The following is an 18,713-nucleotide window of genomic DNA, read 5'->3' as shown; positions in this document are numbered from 1 at the left end:
ATATATAGTTGATAGGAAAATTCTTTGCAAATAGTAAAAATGATGTTTAAAATATTTTAAACTCATTTAATTTTTTAAAAAATTTAAGTACCATTGATTTACAATGTTTTTGTTAACTTCAGGTGTACAGCAAAGTGATTCAGCTGTGTGTGTGGGGGAGGGTGTATTTTTTTTTTTCCAGACTCTTTTCTCATATAGGTTATTATAGAATATTGAGTTTGGTTCCCACAATGACAATTTTTGATTCTAAGTTTTTGGTTTTTTGTTTTGTTTTGTTTTGTTTGTTGTTGTTGTTTTGGAGGGGGGAGCTGCACAGGAAGTTCCCAGGCTAGGGGTAGAATCAGAGCTGCAGCTGCTGGCCTACACCACAGCCACAGCAATGCTGGATCTGAGCCGCATCTGTGACCTACACCACAGTTCATGGCAACGCCAGATCCTTAACCTACTGAGTGAGACTAGTGATCAAACCCGCATCCTCACGGATACTAGGTGTGTTCGTTACTGCTAAGCCAAGCCACAATGGGAACTCTAAATTTTTTGCTTGATAGCATCTATCTGGCTCATGGTAGTCACTCAATAAATATTAGTTTTCTTTCTTTTAAGCACTTTCCTTATTAAATATATATAATAAGTTACCATTTATGAAATATACACTGTATTTTATCCTATTTAAACCTAGAGGAAACCCATGATGGAAGCATTGTTTTAATTTTCACTTTATGAATGAAAAAGATGAGGCTTAGAAAGGCCAGTAACATGCTCAAGGTTAGGTAACCAGTAAAGCATTTGTTCTTTTTTTTTTTTTTAATGGCCACACCCATAGCATACAGAAGTTCCCTGGGACAGAACTGAATCTGAGCTGCAGCTGCAACCTCTGATGCAACTGTAGCAACACCAAATCCTGTAGCCCACTGCACTGGGCTGAGGATCGAAACTGCGCCTCTGCGGTGAGCTGAGCCACTGCAACCACATTCGTAACTCACTGTGCCACAACAGGAACTCCTTTACCTGTTCATTCTGACATAAGACTCCTTGCCTCCTAATACTTAAATGGAGTCTGATACAGTGAGGGGGCTGGGACTCTTGATCAGGGCTATAGCAGAGAGGTTTAATTTTGGAGACTGGCTCACACAACCTGGGGTACTTTGGACAAGCGTGGCAGTGGGTAAGGGGAAACCAAGGGGCTAGACAAAGAACAACAGAAGACCCAGAGAATATGGGAATAGGGAGGCATAGGAGCTCAGTGAAAAAGAGGGTCATAGAAAAGGAATTGTGGGGCCTGATTTTCTTCTTTATCCCCACTATTTCTGGGTTACTCTTGTTAGAGCTATAATATGGAGGTCATTCTCCACTATAGCACACAGTGCCACTATTAGAAGGATCCCAGTGGAATTTTCTCTCCTATATTAGCACCAGGAGAAACTGTTGTGCTCCTAATCAACCAGCTTGCTTTTTTTTTTTTTTTAATTCAGTGGACACCAAGATGATAATTGAGAGGCTTGGGTAACTCCTACCCATCCCCACTCCCTTACACCCTCATTTCTCAGTCAAATGATGGATTTTGCTTATTTGTAAGCAGATAGACACACGATGCTATTGAAAGAACGTGCTTTTTCAGCCCTAAATACATTCTCGGTTCTACCTGAAAACCTCTGTTTGGCCTTTGTGCACAGAAAAGAATATCCCTCTCTCTATATTGAAGCTGCTTGACATCTTTAAGAAAGGTTCAAATCAAATTCAGTTTAGCACTTGGTTAGGATTTAGAAAGCTTAAATTCTGGAGTTCCCGTCATGGCTCAGTGGAAATGAATCTGACTAGGAACCATGAGGTTGCAGGTTCGATCACTGTTCTCGCTCAGTGGGTTAAGGATCCGGCATTGCTGTGAGCTATTGTGGAGGTCGAAGATGTGGCTCAGATCTTGGGTTGCTGTGGCTGTGGCTGTAGGCCAGTGGCTACAGCTCCAACTGGACCCCTAGCCTGGGAACCTCCATATGCCGCAGGTGTGGCCCTGAAAAAAAAAAAAGCCCCCCCCCCCAAAAAAAACCCAGAAAGCTTAAATTCTCACACACAAAAGCAGACAGCTCTACATATTTTAAGATGCCTGGTCTAAACAAGTAGTGAAATTAATTTTGTGAAAAAGGCCAGTGCTAAACTTGTGAAACAGCCTTATTTTCTGTATTTTTATTTGCCCAACATTTTATTCTTTGAAGGCCATATCTAGTGATTTTTTTTTTTTTTTAATGCCCTGGGCCTTGAGATCACATTAAACTGCACTGTGTATCTCAGGTTTTTTATATTAATAAAGAGAAATATAACATATGGTCCAAGATCTTAATGAGAGTTCAGTCTGAACCTAGCTAATACTTTTCAAACATTCTGACTTTAGAATTTGCTAATCTAAATTATTATATATAGGATGGATAAACAACAAGGTCCTACTGTATAGCACAGGGAACTATTTTCAATATCCTGTGATAAACCGTAAAGGAAAAAAATGGAAAAAAAAAGATATTTTCTTTTTCGTGTTTTTCATATATGTATGTGTGTGTGTGTGTGTTTATCTCAATCACTTTTTTGTACAGCAGAAATTAACACAATGTTGTAAATCAACTATACTTCAATAAAATTTTTTTAAAGTAAAAAAAAAAAAATTTGCTAACCTAACTTCTTGTGTTTAAGGCACCAGGAAATAATCACAGGGGTTCACCTAGATGTGAGTGTGAGGACACATGAGGAGCTGGGTCTGTACTTTCAATCAAAGCATCTTCTCTCACCCTCGTTTATTTTATCACTTGTTCTCTAATTATTTTTATACTCACATGTCCTTTCTCTTCAATACCACCACAAAGTCTTCATGAGCAGGAAGTCTGCCACCCTTTTTCATTGCACCTTCTGTGTATGTAGTGCACGTGCAAATTCTTAAAGAGCGTTTTCCAAGTCAAATTTAATTCATTACATCACTTACTGAGCCCCTACTATGTGAGAGGCATTGTGCTTTATGCTTTGAGGAACATGAAGGTGAATAGGATGTAGCTCCTGACCTTAATGATTTTACTAACAGTGTAAACATGGTAAGTTTTCTAATGAGAGATTCCTCATATGATTTGCATTTGCCTCTTTGGAAGTAGAGTAGGTAGATGGAATTGTACTTGTTACCACAACTTTTGGAGGCTATGGTGACTAAGAGTCCTATGGTTGGACTCCTGCCAAAGGTACATTTTCATCAGCAGAAGCCCATGCGAGCATCTTGAGATGACTGAGGTGGGACAGACGATAAGGTTTCTGAGTGTGAATCTTTGTGGTTACAGTGCTTAGGATAATATTGCTCAAAGTATGGTTCTCCAAAAACCTGTACTTAAATACTGTTAAATATACAGATTCCTGGGCCTCAACTTGCATCAACTGACCCTGAATCCCTGGGACTGGAGTCATAGAGCCCACATTTTAATAAATTCTTCATTCAAACGAACCCATTCAGGTGATTCTGAAATTCAAAAACCATTAATCTATAGTGAGACGTATGCCAGGAGGGTCCTAATTAAGATGGAACTTGGCACTTTGCTGCTCTTTATCTTCTGTTACAAGATCCTCCGTGCTCCCTAGTCATTAAATGCGTTGTGTAATGGTCCTGCATTGCTTTGAAATAGACCGAGGCCTTGGGTTTCCACATTAGAAATATAGAACTGGCTTTTCTAGGGGTGAAAAGCATTTTTTATTTTTTTTCCAAATTGAAGCACTCAGAGAGAAGAATCAAACTGCACCATCATCCACACACACATCATGGACGACTGGATGGACTGTGCTTTCACCTGTGGGGTGGACTGCCAAGGTCAGGGCAAGTACCCATGCCTGCAGGTGTTTGTGAACCTCACCCATTCAGGTCAGAAAGCTCTCCTACATTATAATGAAGAGGCTGTCCAGATAAATTCCAAGGTAATGTTCATGAAATAAAAAAATTCTTTTTTTTTTTTTTTAATTTTGTTTTTTAGGGCCATACCTGTGGCACATGGAAGTTCCCAGGCTAGGGGTTGAATTGGAACTGCAGCTGCAGGCCTACACTACAGCCACAGCAACTTAGGATCCAGCTGTGTATGTGACCTACACCACAGCTCATGGCAATGCCAGATCCTTAACCCCTCAGCGAGGCCAGGGATCAAACCTGTCTCCTCATGGATACTAGTCAGGTCCTTTACTGCTGAGCCACAATGGAAACTCCCTAAAAGAATTCTAATTACAGTAACCTTTCCATGCCAGACTCTCCCTGGCAGGGTGCAGTACCCAGGGCTATCTCTACGTAAATCTGTTTTGATAGCAGTCAAATCAGGATAAATGAACCTGAAAGCATTCTTGGAGGAAAAATAGAGTATATAGAAAAGAGAGGTCAAATTGGCACCTGGAATTTAAAGGATGGGCTACGAACAGAATTAAGAGTGGCAGTCTTACTTTTTGGAGGTTCCATTCCTCATTACATCAAAAATGTTAGAGTGCACTCACAGTTTGCCTTAAGTCAAACAAGTAATTTTTATTATCAAAGAAATTTAAAGATGATCCTTTAAAAGATACTCAGCTGGTTCATACGATTTACAGTGTGTATTTTCACCTAGCTATAAAAGTTGTATTATATGAGATTAGTTAACATGTTATATATTTCATTGTGTTTACTTAAGCATGAATTTCAACCTGATGATTTCAGTTTTCTATTTTGGATGAAATAATTTTTAAGGTCTGGGAGTTCCCTGTTGGCCTAGTGGGTTAAGAATCCAGCATTTTCACTGCTGTGGCGTGGGTTCCATCCCTGGCCTTGGAACTTCCACATGAAATGGGAACAGCCCCCCATTTTTTTTTTTAAATAATTTTTATGATCTGGGAGTTCCCGTCGTGGCACAGTGGTTAACGAATCTGACTAGGAACCATGAGGTTGCAGGTTCGATTCCTGGCCGTGCTCAGTGGGTTAAGGATCCAGTGTTGCCGTGAGCTGTGGTGTAGGTTGACGACGTGGCTTGGATCCTGCATTGCTGTGGCTCTGGCATAGGCCGGCAGCTACAGTTCCGATTGGACCCCTAGCCTGGGAACCTCCATATGCCGCGGGAGCAGCCCTAGAAAAGACAACAACAACAAAAAAAATTTAAGATCCCAAACATTGGCCCAGTGCCTTGAGTGCTTAATGGACCAGGCAATAAACCTCAGTAACTTTATTCTAAGAATTCCTCCCCACATCCCTGTTCAGTGCTCACAAATGGCTGTTTCACTATTTGCCCTCCTGGCAACCCTTCCCCATGAGCTATGTAATAGGTTTCTTCACCTTCTGAGATTAAAACTCCTAATAGTTTTAAGTCCAAAGTGATTTCAGAACTACAACTTTTAAGTGCTTGGTTTTAGAGACATTGCCCTCATCTTTTGTTTCTCCTCTGTGTTCCTAGTGCTTTTACACACCCAAGTGCCTCCGGGATGGAAATGATTTGCTTAACAGTGCTCTGAACATAAAGGAATTCTTTGATCACAAAAACAGAACTGCCTTTTCTTGCTTCTATAGTCCAGATAACCAATCCGAAGATGTTATTCTCATAAAAAAGTATGACCAGATGGTTATCTTCCACTGTCTGTTTTGGCCTTCCATGACTATGCTAGGTGGTGCTCTGATTGTTGGCATGGTGAGATTAACACAGTACCTGTTTCTATTGTGTGAAAAATACAGAACTGCACTCAGAGATGAGGTAAGTGGCAAAGTACCTTACATGGCACGGAATCAATTCAAACTGTGGAGTGTGGGGAGGAGCAAAGGGAGGAGTCAAGAAATCTTATGATGGTGGCCCAGTTAAAGTCCTGGCTTTCAGGAGTTCCTGTTGTGGCACAGTGGAAAAGAATCTGACTAAGAACTGTGAGGTTGCAGGTTCGATCCCTGGCCTCACTTGATGCGTTGCCATGAGCTATGGTGTAGGTCGCAGACGTGGCTTGGATCCTGCGTTTGCTGTGGCTGTGGTATAGGGGTCCAATTCGACCCCTAGCCTAGGAACCTCCATATGCCATGAGTGCGGCCCCAAAAAGACATAAAGAAAGAAGGAAAGAAAGTCAGTCAGTCCTGGCTTTTAGATTCCTGCAATTTCTGCTTTTGAGGACCTAATCATGCCTGCATGCATGCTAACCATGAAGAGGGAAAGTATGATGTTTCATGTGGGAAAGAACGTTTTAAAAAAGCCTCATTATGTATTCTATTTATTCCGTTAAGTACATACACATTCATCATCTTTTTTCACTCCAAGTCTCTCCACACAAGCTAAGGAAATACTTTTTGTTTCCATATGGCAAAATGAACTCATGGTTATTGTGCTTCATCTAATATCAGCTCTATCTCGAACTTGTCACTGTAGAAATAAATGCTGAGAGTTTCTAACTTACTGAGCACTGAACAGCCAGTCTAGGTCTGTGCAACTTAGTTCCCATTAAAATATTTCTCAAAAAAAGTGAAGTATAGTTCATTCACTATAAGAAGATAATAATCTAGTCATTTCAGAAAATGTGGACCTACCATTTTAACCTCACCATCCGTGGGAAAGGAGGAAAGCCACTGCCTAGGAAATTCACTAAGCTTAGAGTTATTTGTACTTAACCTTGACATGTACCATGTAATTTTTCTTTTGGCAACATTTTTTTTTCTAGTTAATTTGCTTTCCATAAGCTCATTTTGTTCTTTGTGTACATTCTGGAGAGAGTGGGAGAGATGGCTAGAAGTGTGTTATATAGTATGGGGAAGCTGTACTGGCTGGAATTTTTTGTTGTTGTCTGGAGGTTTCCAGGCTGGGGGTCAAAGGAGAGCTGCAGGTGCAGTGACACCACAGCCACAGCAATACAGGATCTGAGCCGCATCTGCAACCTACACCACAGCTCATGGCAATGCCAGATCTTTAACCCACTGAGCAAGGCCAGGAATCGAACCTGCATCCTCATGGATACTAGTCAGATTTGTTTCCACTGAGCCCCGATGAAAACTCCTGTACTAGATGGAATTTAATGTTCATCTCAGATGATATGCATCATAGAAAAATCCCACATGTATAGTCAACAATTGTCCATACTTTAATTAATGAATCAACCATGGTTTTTAAATAATGTCACCAGACGCTAGTGCTGGTGCTTCCCATGTTAAGCTGAATATATAAGTTGAAAACAGAGTTTGTTCAGAAAACCAAAGTCTTTATAATTTTACTAAAAAAAACTTATATCATAGACAATAGAAAGACTTTTGAAGCAAAGGTAATCAAAACAGAAGCTTTGATTCTAAGCCAATTTTAATGGCTTTTAGCAAATAATTGTGACACATTATTAAATAAACCAGATGATTAAATAGAACAACATTGACTTGACCAGTAGTGAGCAATTTTGGTGTTTTCTCCCCTTTCTAGTGTGGAATAGTGGAGAAAACATGTGTCGCAGAGTAGGATTTTTTAAAAATCTGTAGGCCATAATTACAACTCTTTTTTTTTTTCTTTTTTATGTCTTTTTAGGGCCACACCCAATGCATGTAGAAGGAAGTTCCCAGGCTAGGGGTTGAATGGGAGCTGTGGCTGTCAGCCTACACCAGTCACAGCAATGCCAGATCTGAGCCCTGTCTGCGACCTACACCACAGCTCACGGTAACGCCAGATCCTTAACCCACTGAGCGAGGCCAGGGATCGAACCCATGTCCTCATGGACACTAGTCGGGTTCATTAATCGCTAAGCTATGACAGGAACTCTACATGGGATAATTTTTAGGGAAGAAACAAGGCAGAGTATGTGAAATACATAGCTTAGTTTCTGTTACCTAGTAGAGGTGCTTTAAAATGTTAGTAGATAAAAGAAACTCTTGCTAGGTTTCCATTTTCAGTCAGCCTTATTTCTCTTCTGGATATATACCCAAAGGAAATGAATCAGTACCTCCAATAAATATCTGGACTCTCATGTTCATTACAGCACAATTCACAACAGTCAAGACATGAAAACAACCTAAGTGTCCACTGACAGAAGAGTAAACAAACTGTGATATGTATATAAAATGTGTGCACACATACATACAATGGAATATTTTCAGCCTTCAAAAAAAAAAAAAAAAAGATCTTGCCATTTGAAACAACATGGATGAACCTGGAGGGCATTGTGCTAAATAATCCGGACACAGAAAGGAAAAAAAATGCATTTCATTCACGTGGAATATAAAAAAGTCAAATATATAGAAAGCAGAGAGCAGAATGCTGGTTGCCAGGGGCAGGAGGGTAGGGGAAATGTGGGTTAAAGGGTACAAACTTGTGGTAAGTCTAGAGAGCTAATGTAAAGCATGACTGCACTTAATTCTTTACTGAATATTGGAGAGTTGCTAAGAGAACAGATTTTAAGTGCTCTCATCTCACACACACAGTAACTATGTGAGGAGATGATGATAGTTTGACTATAGCAACCATTTCATTATGTATATCAAATCATCATATTGTAAACCTTAAGTCTATAAAATATATTATTAAAAAATAAAATACAATCAGTCTTGGTACCTTTTGCTGGACAGCTGGTATAGGGGCTGGGGCAGAAAGCTGCAGGAGGTGATTCCTTCCCACCTTCTCTTGGCTGAATATCATATGCATGTGAAGTTCAGAACATGCAGTTTAATTAAAAGGTTGTAAATTATTTTGTATGCCACATACCTCCCCGTAATAAAATATTTGTATGCATACACATTTTAAATCATTCTGCAAATGGAGAATTCTCTAGATTTCTTAAATTAAGGGTACAACTCTATTCCATTTCTTAGTAAGTTTGACACCCATCTAACCATATACAGTTCTTGGAATTTTTTTCTAATAAATTCAAAACAATTAATTTGAAACTTGAAGTGTATGATGAAGATGTGATAGCTCAAGTGTTTCAAATACTACAGTTTTCCATTCATATAGTGGCTACTTGGTTCATCTCATGAAAGAGACATTATGCTTGGAGAACAAAGTCAATTTAGAACCATGTGAACTCAAAGTCATCCAAACCATTCGGCAAAGAAACAAAATTTTAGCAAGTATTTGCTTAGAAGTACTAAGAGTCAATGCCCATGTGCATTACTGGTCCAAGAAAAACCAAGGTTTATGATTACTGAAAGCAAAGTCAGTTTGCTTCCAGCCTAATTTCATTTTTAGGTTCTGGTCATCAACTGACTTGGGAAAAAGTCCTTACACACATACAGACACATTCATACATGTTATGTGTATACATATATTTCTGCTTAAAATACAAGTGTATAAATTCTTCACACTTAATAACGGGACAGAAAAATTGGCTTTTAAGGCATAATAAGTTTAGATTTTCAATCAAGTCATTATAGATAAGAACTCCAGCTAAATTTTGATTATTAGCAACACTGATTTGCTTTTAAGTACTCAAAAGAAATGGCAAAACAATTATCACAGTTTCTTGCTTAAAATAGATCGTACACTAAGGATTGTTTGGACACAAGTCAAAGTAATTTTCTTTTTTTCTTTTTTCTTTTTTTAATAAACCGCGTGATGTTACAGACTGCAAAGTTAAAGAAAAGCAGACATTGACAGTTTCTGATGAGCACAAACATTAAGTGCAGTCACAGGCCAAACTTCTTGCCAGGAGCAGCAAGACTGGGAAGAGGTCTTAAATTTAGTGACACTGTATATTATTCTATATTCTCAGTACAGGAACACATGCATCTTGCTGTGTCAAATACTTTTGGGGCCATCATCAAAAGAACATTTAAAAACATTTTCCTCCTAACTAATGCAATATACTACAGGACTCCAATTCATTGAATGACAAAATATAGAGAAATAGATTTGCTACAATAAATGGGGCTAAAACATGTGATGGGAGCTCCTTTTCGAACCTTCCAGAGACAACAACATTTGATGTGTCAGTCCTCTAATTTTGGTAGTACCACATTCCCCAAGATGTTAAAGTGTTAAGTTCCAAAAGGATACATTCTTTTAGATTTTATTCAACTCAAAGTCTGAGGACTGGATCACACTGAAGCTATTACTTGCACTTGAAATTTTGTTTCCATAGCAAACAACATTTCTAGAAATCAGATAAAGGCCAAGGTCTCCAATCACTCTTACGAACATAAATCTGATAAGGGGTTTTTACTTATGAAATCAATAGATAATTACCACATTTGGACATTTATACTAGAATTAAGGAGTTGAGTCTTATTAAAAATATTCTGAGAAAAAAGTAAAACAATGAAAATTTTCTGCCTCCTCACTAACCTAGAAGGATTAATAAAAGTAAGAATCACCTGAAAATATATACACAGCTCTTAGCATAACCACAAAATTATTATCGTGAGAGACTAAATTGTTTCAGATAGGTTCATAAACTCAACTGGCTTACAAAATGCATTAAAAACCCTTCCCATACTTACCAACACGAGGACTGGAGACTACTGTTGGTAGTGAAAATCAGCTACCCAACTACATAAATATGTACAGTGGACTGATTTTACTTTTTTCTTCCCAGCTAAACTGTTAAATGCAGTTGTGTAAAATTAAGTTATAAAGATTTTCTTATGGCTCATAACTGTCACTTTATGCTAACTAGCAGGCTAAAATATGAACATATCTAAAACAAGCAAAAGGAATGGTGCTGCATTGATAAAAAGTGCAAAACCTTACTCAAGTGGAGTACTTAAACAAAATAAGCTTGTATAAAAACATCCCAACTTGGGAAACTCCTAATCAATTCTAAACTCTTCTGAATTTTAGAACCTTGATGTTTATACCTTTTATAAATGATGCCTCTTGACTAGGGCTAGCAAGCACTTTGTATACAAATAGAAATGTCTGCAAATATACACACATCAATTTCACTCATAATAAAGAAAACAAAATGAATTTCAAATGCTGAATTCAAGAACCTAGTACCATCAACCTCCTGGCACTATTGCCTTTTCCAAATGGCTGAAGCAATGATTAAATTTTAACCCAACTTTTTTTCTTAATGTCTCCAATGCCATTAAAAATAAGGCATGCCAATTCTGACTTTATAAATCTAAAATACAGTGCTCTGCAAATTTCTGTAAATCAGAGCTGGAAGTGTTGAACTGTGACTCATCTATTTATTTTTTTTCTTATTAACCTTCTGAGGTAGAGTTACCAATCCAATTTTATCAGAACCATTGTTATCTTGAGCTGAACCCTATACTCTTTTCAGAAAGTGAAAATAACTTTTAGGAAAAAAAGAAAAAAGGCTTCTCAGGCCATGGCACATAAGATACATTTACAGTTTTTAATGTAATAATTAAAAAATAAAAATGGTTTGTCTTTATAGTTTAAAAAACAGCCCAGCTGTATTATTCCCTATCATCAAGAATTATTATCTGAGGATGCTATCAATGCTGAGTCATATAGTTCAGACTCACAATCCCATCCTTGATGAAGAGTTAATTCCCTCATGTTATGCACAATACACTCACAACTTTCAGCCTTCTCTTAGTGTCTGATCTGAGCAGGATGGATATGAAGCATGTAATTCATCCAAACAACTCCTCCCTATTCTGCCTCCTCCCCTCCACATTCCCCTCTCCTGAGAAACATCTGAAGTATGAAAGTTGTTTTTAAATAGTAGAAGCACCACAATCCATTAATGCCACATAGGGTTTTTAGTCTGAACTATTTTAGTGATGTCTTGGACATCAAAATCAATTATTAAGGTGGATTCTGAGTGTGTGGGTCCAGCCCAGGTCTGCAGTTTGTACAGACATAAAAACAAAAGGAACTTACAACAGTCAGAGGTTAATTTGCTGGCTTTAAAATAATGCTGAAAATTAAATTTCTTCAAAGAGTTGGCAAGCAGGGACTATTGGTCAGGATATGTATTAAACTGATTTACAAATCATTAAGAGACAAATCCAAGTTTATGTACTGTGAAATTTCCATGATACCTTTAAAATAAATAGCCTGCTCCTAGTTTTTTTTATAAATGCCAAATCACTCAATTTTTGATGGAAAAAATACAGATGGACTGTGTTTTACCTATGTGAAAAATCACCAATCTATTTAAAATAAAATTCAAGAGGGTATATACATTCTAATTGAGTCATTGATTATTTTCCTGATTAATAAGAACTACACTTTACACAAAATACTTTATCAGCAGCTGTTTTCTTCAAAAAACCAATAGTCATAGTTTCACAGTTGAAAAAGTTACACATTAAAATATTATACAATTCATTGTATATTCACCAGGTTCCCATTTCCTAAAGGGCATGTAATATAAAGCAGATTAGAAGGGAAAAAAAACCTCAAAGTTGATCACTTTGACACTAAGTTTTACAGAGGACACCAGGAACCACAAAAAGCTTTAGGTTCTATGGTAAAATAGCGACCAAATTCCATTCTTCTTTAAAAAACCCAATTAGAAACATCTTTTTTAAAAACACAAATTCCACAATATGATTAACAGATTTCAAATTAACATCAGGCTAAAAATCTTCAAAATAAATGATTTTATATAGCTGAGAATATGATAAAAAGGTAGAGCATGATTTTCAAACAGTAGATTTTTTGCTAGAAAATGTTTCATTTAGGTTTCATTTTCTTTAAACCTACTTTTCTTTTCTCCAAAATAGTCATTGAAGGAAATATTGCTTAAGTAACCAAATAAAACTGTTGAGCTAATAATCAGTTATACCACATTTAATGACAAGAATGGTCAGCCACAGAAAATGACCAATCAGAATGGATCTCTGATACTAAAGTACCTGCAAACAGCTATGACTTAAAGCCTATCCTAATCACCCCATGTAGCATTTAAATCAATTTTTGGTACTTTGCCTGCTGAGTACTCCCTGTCCCCTTTTTCTTATTTTTAATGTTGTCTGCATAAACTCTGTTTGGATTTGTTTGAAATGTACTTTGCATTTAGCTTGATCACTCAACCTATATTCGTTATAGAATTTGTCTACATTTCTTCAAATGGAATTAATTTGATTGTATTAACTCTTGAAAATAAAAGTAAATGAAAAAGTAAGTTATGTGGCTTGTGTTTTAATGGTGGAGAGATACCAGGGGCAGGGGACTATCTGGACCTGGTGTGAAAAATGCAAAAATTGTATAGATTTTGTGCAAGGAAGCTCAAAGCTTTTTTGGCACTCGGTAAAACACGGTTCTCTGTTAAAACTTCACTTTCCACCATCAAAGTTTCAGATTTGTACCATTTCACTGAGTTTTCCTGTAATTAATCCCTGACAAAGAAATACTGTGATATTAGTATGTATTAACTGATAAGTCTAAAAGACACAAAGTATTAATCATGAAGTTTTGTAAGTTATGAAATCTTCTAAATCTGCGAAAAAAACAAACCCCTATCTGCTCTCCCGCTTAAAACAGAGTTTAAATTCTTAACTAGTCCAAGACAGTTTAGAGAAATAAGTTCCCCTAATCTTCATATTTATCTTTCTTGTTGGCAATATTATGTACATGCTTTAGTGAGGTACCTAAATCTCCAAAAATTATGCCCTTTAAGGGTTCTAAAATAGCCAAATATTAAGAGTATTTGTATTAGAGTCCCTGTTCACTATTCAAGACTTCTACTATATGTAACTGATTTCATAAATGAATATTTTTAAGGTGATGCTGTATACAGTATGCACTCTTCATAAAGTTGTTCCAATAATATGCCTAATCTAGAAAACTGTCAGTAAATTATTGCACTTTTTCTGGTGTGGCACCTGCATATTTGCTAAAGCTATTTCCTAGGGCATTAATCATTCATTTCAAATACTGAGTAAACTATCAGATTGTAGAGGGTTAACTAGCTGTAGCCCCTACATCTTGGGTTAATGTCTTTCAAAATGTTTAAGAATGTATCCTGTACATTACAATTTAATAGAGTCGGAGAGTGAGCCCTGACCACTCGGAAATGGGACATGATCTTAAAATGGTTTAAGGTCCTACTTTTATTATTGAGATATTGAATAAATAGCCTAAAAAGGTAAAAAGTTCATGGTTTTTATTCCCCCATGTTATAAAGTGTTATTCATGAGCATACCTCGGTAGAGAGGTTAAACAATCAGGAAGATAGTCTAAAATGTGTTAATTTTGGTAACTAATTTCATATGATTGAGGCATTCTCAACTATAAAAGAGAATGGAGGATGGAGGATTCAAGTGAAAACAAAAGGAAATAGAAGGAAAAAGGAGGAACTTTTATCTCTTTTCCTTAAGTAGTTATACACTAGTCATTGGCATAAATGGGATAGTGCCTGAGCCTCACCCACAGATCAAGAGAAAAGCTGACCATGCTGCTACAAACAATAAAAAATTTGGGGTGCAAAACAATGCATGATAATGGGACAGGTCATGTAAATAAAGAATATATATTAATGATAGTTTCTATAATATAAATAGCCTTTAATAAAAAAAATAATCTTTTTAATAACATTAATACTCACTTCTATTTTCTGGAAAACATGCATGAAAAATGTATTTAATTCAATTGCAAAAGGAGAAAAAAAATCAATCTAAGGTGAATACTGTACAATTCTGGAGCAAGAATTATTCCTGCTCATTCTTTCTCTATGATGATTATTTTACTTTGTGGGAGTCCAGGATTTCCCTGGAAAATAAGAATCAGATTCTTGTAAATACTGTCCAAAAAACCCCCCCAAAAACACCACCTTATAACAGGTCTCATTTGTCACTGCTTCCCAAACTTTGCAGATAAGACCCCAATCATCAAAAGGTTTGATTTATTAAAAAGGAAAAATCTCTGGTGAAATCTCAAGAGTCCCTTATACCCCAAGCATTTTTCTTCATCAAACAAGGAGTCAAAAAAAACTCACTTCAAACTATAAATTGAACAGCAATGGAAAGATAAGAAATTTTCATTATTTTCCAATCTTAATGTAATTTAACATCAAATTCCAGTTTACTTCGACCTAATGTAATAAGAGACTTTGTTGTGTCCACATTTCAAAACAGAACATTTGCAAGACAAAAAAAGAACATCATTCATTTTCCTTCTCCATTATTTCTATATATTTTGGGAGTTTTTTGTTTTGTTTTTTAAAAAAAGATACAAACAATCTTTAAAGTTTACCTTTTTGGACTTAAGGCATAACATGAAATTGCGCATTATTCTAAAGCTTAATTTTGAAATGAACTAGTTTAGTGCTATCAAACCCTGTTTGCGTTTACATTATTTAAATTATATAGTATTTTATTTCTGTTCTTGCTGTAAATTCTAATGCTGTTCATGGATTGTGCAATTCCTATGCAATCAGTCTTTGCCTGTTGACAGTTATTAACAGTGCAGTATAGAATCCAGATTCTGAGCTTTCAGTTTCTTAGTTATCATCTCAGTTCAAAGCATGCTGCTTAATTGTGTGGAAGATCCAATCCATTTTTGTTGTCCAGCCACCATGATGTGCATCATTCATTTGTTTCATGAAATATTCCAAAGCCTCTTGCTCAGTTTTATCTAAAGCTAGGGTCTTTCGAATGTATGCAATATCATCAAAAGATTGTAGTTCTGGCATTCCAGAGCCAAGCATCATTGAGAAAAGATTTATGAAGAGATTGGCATGCTGCCGAATAGCTAAATAAGCCTTGTAACACATCTCCTGAAACCTACAAATAATAAGAACAGTTTGGTCAGTGTGGTATAAATCGTATCAACATCTTCATGTCTCTGCTCAAATATCATAGTTAGAGAGGCCTTCTTAGAGCATTCTTCTCCCTGCTCTCTTACCAACACCTTCTATTCTCTCTTCTCAACACTAGAACTCTGTTGAGTCCATAAGGACTTTGTCTATTTCTCTATCACCAGCATCTAAAATAATGCCTAGTGCATTAGGAGTTCAATAAGTTTAAAAAAATGTACAAACTGGTACATACTAAAGCTTTTAGGGTGTAATCTAGGCCAGGACTGAGTTATAGATAAAACAGAATTTTATAAAAGGTTTTTAAAAGTACTTTAAGACCGACTAATGATATACCATAAGATGGTAAGAAAAATTATGAATAAACACAGTAATTATGGTTGACTGAATTCCTCAGACTGTATGATTAAAAATTGTTGTCTGAAGCACTATACATGATCTGTCAATTAAGAGACAGTAGAGTCCAATTACTTAACTAACAGTAAATAAAAACTTTTAATGTGCCATGAAGTTTAAGGCTCACTTCCTTTTTAGGCCTTACCTAACTCAATAAATGAATTGGTTTTTCCTTCCATTTCCTTCACAGCATTACACAAAAAATAAACACATTAAAATACTCAGTTTATGATATGTTAATAAAACACCTATTATTTTAAATTGCTTGAAAAATATCAATTGCTTTGATAAAGCAGCAAGAATTTTTTATTTTGTGCTTTTGATTTCTTAAACTTACCTCTCAAATTCTCTTGTCTTTGTGCATTCTTGGGCTCCTTTACTAATCACTATTAAGAAATCTTGTGTCAAAACAAATGGCACACGCTCTCGTTTATAACCAAATTTTTTCTTCTTGTGATCCAAAAAGTGTCCAAAATCTATATGAAACAGCTTTCAAAAATAAGAAATTATATTACAGTTTGACAAATGCAGAAACACAATGCTATGAATTAGTAAATTTAAGGATGCTGAAACATTTAAGAAGTGGGATCTTACTTGTCCATCATCTTTAACCATGATGTTACTATTGTGACGATCTCCAATTCCCAAAATGAAGGTGGCAACACAATATCCAGCACATGAACGTGTAAACAGATCAATGGCTGCATCATATCTATAAAGAAGGCATAAACACCTATGAGTTAATGTGGAAATATAGAATGATTCAGTCCAAACTAGGAAAAGATGGTCAAAGTCTTTATTAAAGTCTGTATTAAAACAATGAAAACAATCACTGACATTAGGGGAAGAAAGTAATTATGTTCAAAGATCTGAGAAACCTTGGAATTCTGAAGTTTTTAAGGGTTTCTAAGAAAATTTCCAGTTATTTTCTGACTAAAGGATAATTTTTATTATTGTGAAAAAGTACTTATGAGTTCCTGTCGTGGTTCAGTGGTTAACGAATCCTACTAGGAACCATGAGATTACGGGCTCGATCCCTGGCCTTGCTCAGTGGGTTAAGGATCCGGCGTTGCCATGAGCTGTGGTGTAGGTCGCAGATGTATCTTGGATCCGTGTTGCTGTGGCTTTGGCGTAGGCCGGTGGCTACAGCTCTGATTCAACCCCTAGCCTGGGAACCTCCATATGCCGCAGGAGCGGCCCAAGAAATGGCAAAAAGACCAAAAAAAAAAAAAAAAAGTACTTATTATGTCATCACAATATTTTCTAATCATTCTAACAATGAATTAGAAGTAAAATTTTTAAATTTTTAAAAAAGGAATAAGCAATAAGAAAAGCACATTTTACATACTTAAGTCGAACATACAGGATTTCACCAAATTATAAGCAATCTGATCATTTAAACAATATCAAATACTTCAAAGGCTGAACATATCTTTCCAAAGAAAACACAACTTTTTTTCTGGACTAACTCAGAAATATACACAACCATTAAAAAACTTGTCTATCAAAAACTTAGATTAACATGGAAACAAAAGAATAATAAACTCACATTTCGCCCTTGTTCTTGTCTTTGAGCCACTGATGTAGTGTGTGGCTGTTGAACTGCAGTGCACCTTTCAGGCCTCCTTTGCACTGAATTTGCATAATAGTGTGAGAATTTCTCACCACCTCAATAAGTCCCACACAGTCACCAATTGACAGACAACCATAAGGTAACATTCTGAAAAAGGATCAAGACGTGCAAATAAATGATGAGATTTTAAAATAGCAAATATTTCATCTTTTTTTTTTCTTTTTACGGCTGTACCTGTGGCATATGGAAATTTTCAGGCCAGGAGTTGAATCAGAGCTGTAGCTGCTAAACTATACCACAGCCACAGCAATGATCAATCTGAGCCACATCGGTAACCTATACCTCAGCTTGTGGGCAACACTGGATCTTAACTCACTGAGTAAGGCCAGGGATCAAACCTGCATCCTCATGGATACTATGTTGGGTTCTTAACCCACTGAGCTACAAAGGGAACGCCTTATCTTTTTTTTTAAATGCGAAGATCTAATTGGCTTTATTAGGAGATTCATAAATGGAGCAGCATTCCATCTAGCAAGTAGAATGGTGCTCCCTAAAATAGCAAATATTTTAATAGGATAATACAGGAATATTCTATTTGCAATTTTGTCATGCATGACTTTTACTCCTTAAATTAATTTTAATTTTCTTTTATTAGAGTATGACAAATATTCCTAGAAAAATCCTCAAATTATCTGCCATCATGTATTATAATCAACTGAGAAAGTATTTAATTGTATATCAGAAAAGCATGAAGAAAATTATTGTGGCAATTAGTTTATAAATATTTATGGAGTTTATATGGTACAGTTTATGTGGTTACGAATCTGAATGCAGCAGCTCAGGTTGCTTTGGAGGTACAGGTTTGATCCCTAGCCAGGGACAGTGAGTTAAAGAATCTGGTGACGGTCAGAGCTGTAGTTTGGATTTAATCCCTGGCCTGGGAACTTCCATGTGCCATGAGTGTGGCCATTTAAAAAACTTTGTAAGCATTTATGACTTTAAATTATGAGTGAAATTAAAATGGAGAAAATAAAAAATTTTATTAATTCATTTAAAGTAACATTTATATTCCTTTTTATGGTAAGAGAAATAATTTCCAAAA

The 18,713-nt window shown here is 36.3% G+C and overlaps 2 protein-coding genes across 4 annotated transcripts in view; one reads left to right on the top strand and one right to left on the bottom strand.

The window, feature by feature from the left end:
* The window catches only part of KCNMB3 (potassium calcium-activated channel subfamily M regulatory beta subunit 3), a 92,969-nt gene extending 80,930 nt beyond the window's left edge, over positions 1 to 12,039 (top strand). Inside the window, exons 3-4 of one of the 3 annotated variants that reach the window (XM_047786894.1) lie at positions 3,735 to 3,932; positions 9,517 to 12,039. In XM_047786894.1, the coding sequence (XP_047642850.1) occupies positions 3,735 to 3,932; positions 9,517 to 9,586 (268 nt within the window). In that variant the 3' untranslated portion in view covers positions 9,587 to 12,039. Of the gene's footprint in view, positions 1 to 3,734; positions 3,934 to 5,420; positions 5,911 to 9,516 lie in introns of those variants that run through there. The other 2 variants (XM_047786885.1, XM_047786875.1) reach the window with 2 other exon arrangements.
* Positions 12,040 to 14,836: 2,797 nt separating this feature from the next.
* Positions 14,837 to 18,713, bottom strand: part of PIK3CA (phosphatidylinositol-4,5-bisphosphate 3-kinase catalytic subunit alpha) — a 93,664-nt gene continuing 89,787 nt past the window's right edge. The window contains exons 18-21 of the mRNA XM_047786832.1: positions 17,588 to 17,758; positions 16,633 to 16,750; positions 16,376 to 16,527; positions 14,837 to 15,610 (exon numbers count right to left, since the gene is read on the bottom strand). Coding sequence (XP_047642788.1) covers positions 15,340 to 15,610; positions 16,376 to 16,527; positions 16,633 to 16,750; positions 17,588 to 17,758 — 712 coding nt within the window. The 3' untranslated portion in view covers positions 14,837 to 15,339. The remainder of the gene's footprint in view (positions 15,611 to 16,375; positions 16,528 to 16,632; positions 16,751 to 17,587; positions 17,759 to 18,713) is intronic.

This window comes from Phacochoerus africanus, chromosome 1 (assembly GCF_016906955.1).
Source record: "Phacochoerus africanus isolate WHEZ1 chromosome 1, ROS_Pafr_v1, whole genome shotgun sequence".
In the NCBI taxonomy this organism is placed as follows: Eukaryota; Metazoa; Chordata; class Mammalia; order Artiodactyla; family Suidae; genus Phacochoerus; species Phacochoerus africanus.
Note: the sequence above shows the minus strand (reverse complement) of the source record. Positions and strands in the feature narration are given on the sequence as shown.